The sequence below is a fragment of the Trypanosoma equiperdum genome (assembly GCF_001457755.1).
Source record: "Trypanosoma equiperdum strain OVI genome assembly, contig: ctg_1070, whole genome shotgun sequence".
Classification (NCBI taxonomy): Eukaryota; Euglenozoa; class Kinetoplastea; order Trypanosomatida; family Trypanosomatidae; genus Trypanosoma; species Trypanosoma equiperdum.
Genome location: NW_027123028.1, coordinates 12,055 through 14,111, shown reverse-complemented (window position 1 = coordinate 14,111; position 2,057 = coordinate 12,055). Strand labels below are relative to the sequence as shown.

The window sequence follows — 2,057 nt, the reverse complement described above, 5'->3', positions numbered from 1 at the left end:
CAGCGTTCATAACCATGCTGAATGGTGCTGTTTCTGATCAGCCTTTTGCTATGGATGGGTTTGTCACTATGAAAGTGGAAGTGGTAGCGAGTTCTGCTTCGAAACCTGATGCGACGAAGCTGAGTAATCTAATGATTTCCGGTAATATAAATTCAAGTTACCCCCTCAAGGTTAGTTGGTTAACTCTGGGTGGTGGTGCTGTGGACGTGTACACAGAATCTGGATACGCAGTTGTTGGCGTGGATGGACACTGTAAAGTGAATAAACATCCTGGGAACAACAGCGAAGTTATCTTGTGGGATTCTCTTCGTGCCATACTTGCTGCTAACAATTATACAGTTAATCAGACCGACTTATTGGATCGTGGGTTAGACTTAGTATCGTATTCGCTTCCGCTCAATCTTAAGATTCCCTCTGAGTATGGTGGCAGCGGATCCGTGGAGACGTATTCTGTCGAGTACTATGTGCTGAACACGTGGACCGTGAACCATGACGAGGTCGATGAGTTCCCTGTGAAGCTTTTGTTGAAGTCCGCAAAGGGAGACCAAATTTTGTTTACGTTTTTTGATTTCAGCAAGGACACCTTGAATATGTCCTCGTTCGAGTTCCCGGAAAGTTGCACGAAACTGAATGACAAGGCGGGGAACCACAGTGCTGGGGAAGACGACGGCAATAACCAATTGGACGGTAAATTTATGCCGCGACTCCCCCCGGAGTTCAGTGCCTACATCCAAGTCATTGCGCCTGAGGAAAAGAGGACGTGGACGGTCAGCGAGCAATTTAGCGAGAGCAAAAAATTTTCACGATCAACTGTGGTAACCAGTGTCCCCAATTCTGGTGGGCAGGTGGCAGTGTATGATTGGTACACCTTGGGAAAGTACCAGATCTCATATTTTCGCGAACAAAGGAAGGTGGGCTCGACTTTGAAGTCGCCGTTATCCAAAGATCTCCGGGATTACCTTTTTAAGGACTTTGATGTCTGCAGAAAAGCTCATCTGGGCATCAACGTAACAGCGAGAACGTCAAGTGCGCTCATGCTAAACTCTGTTGATGCAGTACCTGTCTACATCGGTACCCAAAAAGTGCGTGGGATTAATTGCAAGGTGTGGGCGGCTACTGTGTCCGGTATTCGTGTGAGGTGGTATTGGACGGAAAAGCAGGTGAACGCATTCGAGAATACAACAGAGGGTGGTCACCACTTGTTACTGCGAATGATTGTGGAAGGTATCGGAACATCCCCATATTTTGCTCACCACCCCTTCGTTGCGCAGGAAAATTTGTTGCCGTCTCAGTACCACAAACGGGCGTGCGCATGGCTCAACCCTGTGGATCCCACCTGTCGGGGAGGGCACCGTCGTTTCAAGTACATTTACGACGTTTTTTCTTTTGTTGATTTTTTGGATAGGGAAGCAGAGCTTCCTGACTCCTGCATGTCTTTCAGAGCCCCTTCTGTGTCTTTGCCAAGCGGATTGAATGATACTCTGTCGAGCACCAGAGTGCTCGTGTTTCTCTTTCTCTTCTCCATTACCTCTGCCACAATGGGTGGCTTTGTTACGTGGTGCTTTATGTCTTCAAGAATCCGTCGGTTGAAGGTCGACTTCATCAATGCCGGAAGAAATATTGTGGCGCGTCAGTCGTAATCGATTGCTGCGGTAGGAACAACCGCATAATTAGTGTGCTGAATATGGTGAGATCCCTGTGAGAATAATGGTAAGGGCTCGTGGCGCCACTGATGTTTGGGTTGCTGCCGTTAGTGTTGGATATCAACAACAGGATGTGGGACGAAGGAGTTAGTGAAACGAACAAGTCAAAGAAACAACGACTTCCCCCCCTCGGACATTGCGCATCTTTCTTTTCTTTGCTTTACTCAAACTCGAACAGACGAAATGAAAGCGATAACACGAAGGAGAAAGGATGGAACTAAGAGGAGGTAGGGTAACGTTTAGGCTAAAAGAAACAACGTGGCGAAGGGTTATGTGCTTCGTGAGGTATTGCTATAACGGATCCATTTATGGTCTTCTTTCTGTTCTGATCAGTGTTAATTGCTATATCCTTCA

The 2,057-nt window shown here is 47.1% G+C and overlaps 1 pseudogene across 1 annotated transcript; it reads left to right on the top strand.

The window, feature by feature from the left end:
* The first annotated feature begins 2 nt into the window (after window positions 1-2).
* On the top strand, window positions 3-1,640 carry TEOVI_000567700:pseudogene (annotated as a pseudogene). Its single transcript has one exon. A coding segment is annotated over exon 1 (1,638 nt).
* The last annotated feature ends 417 nt before the right edge of the window (window positions 1,641-2,057 follow it).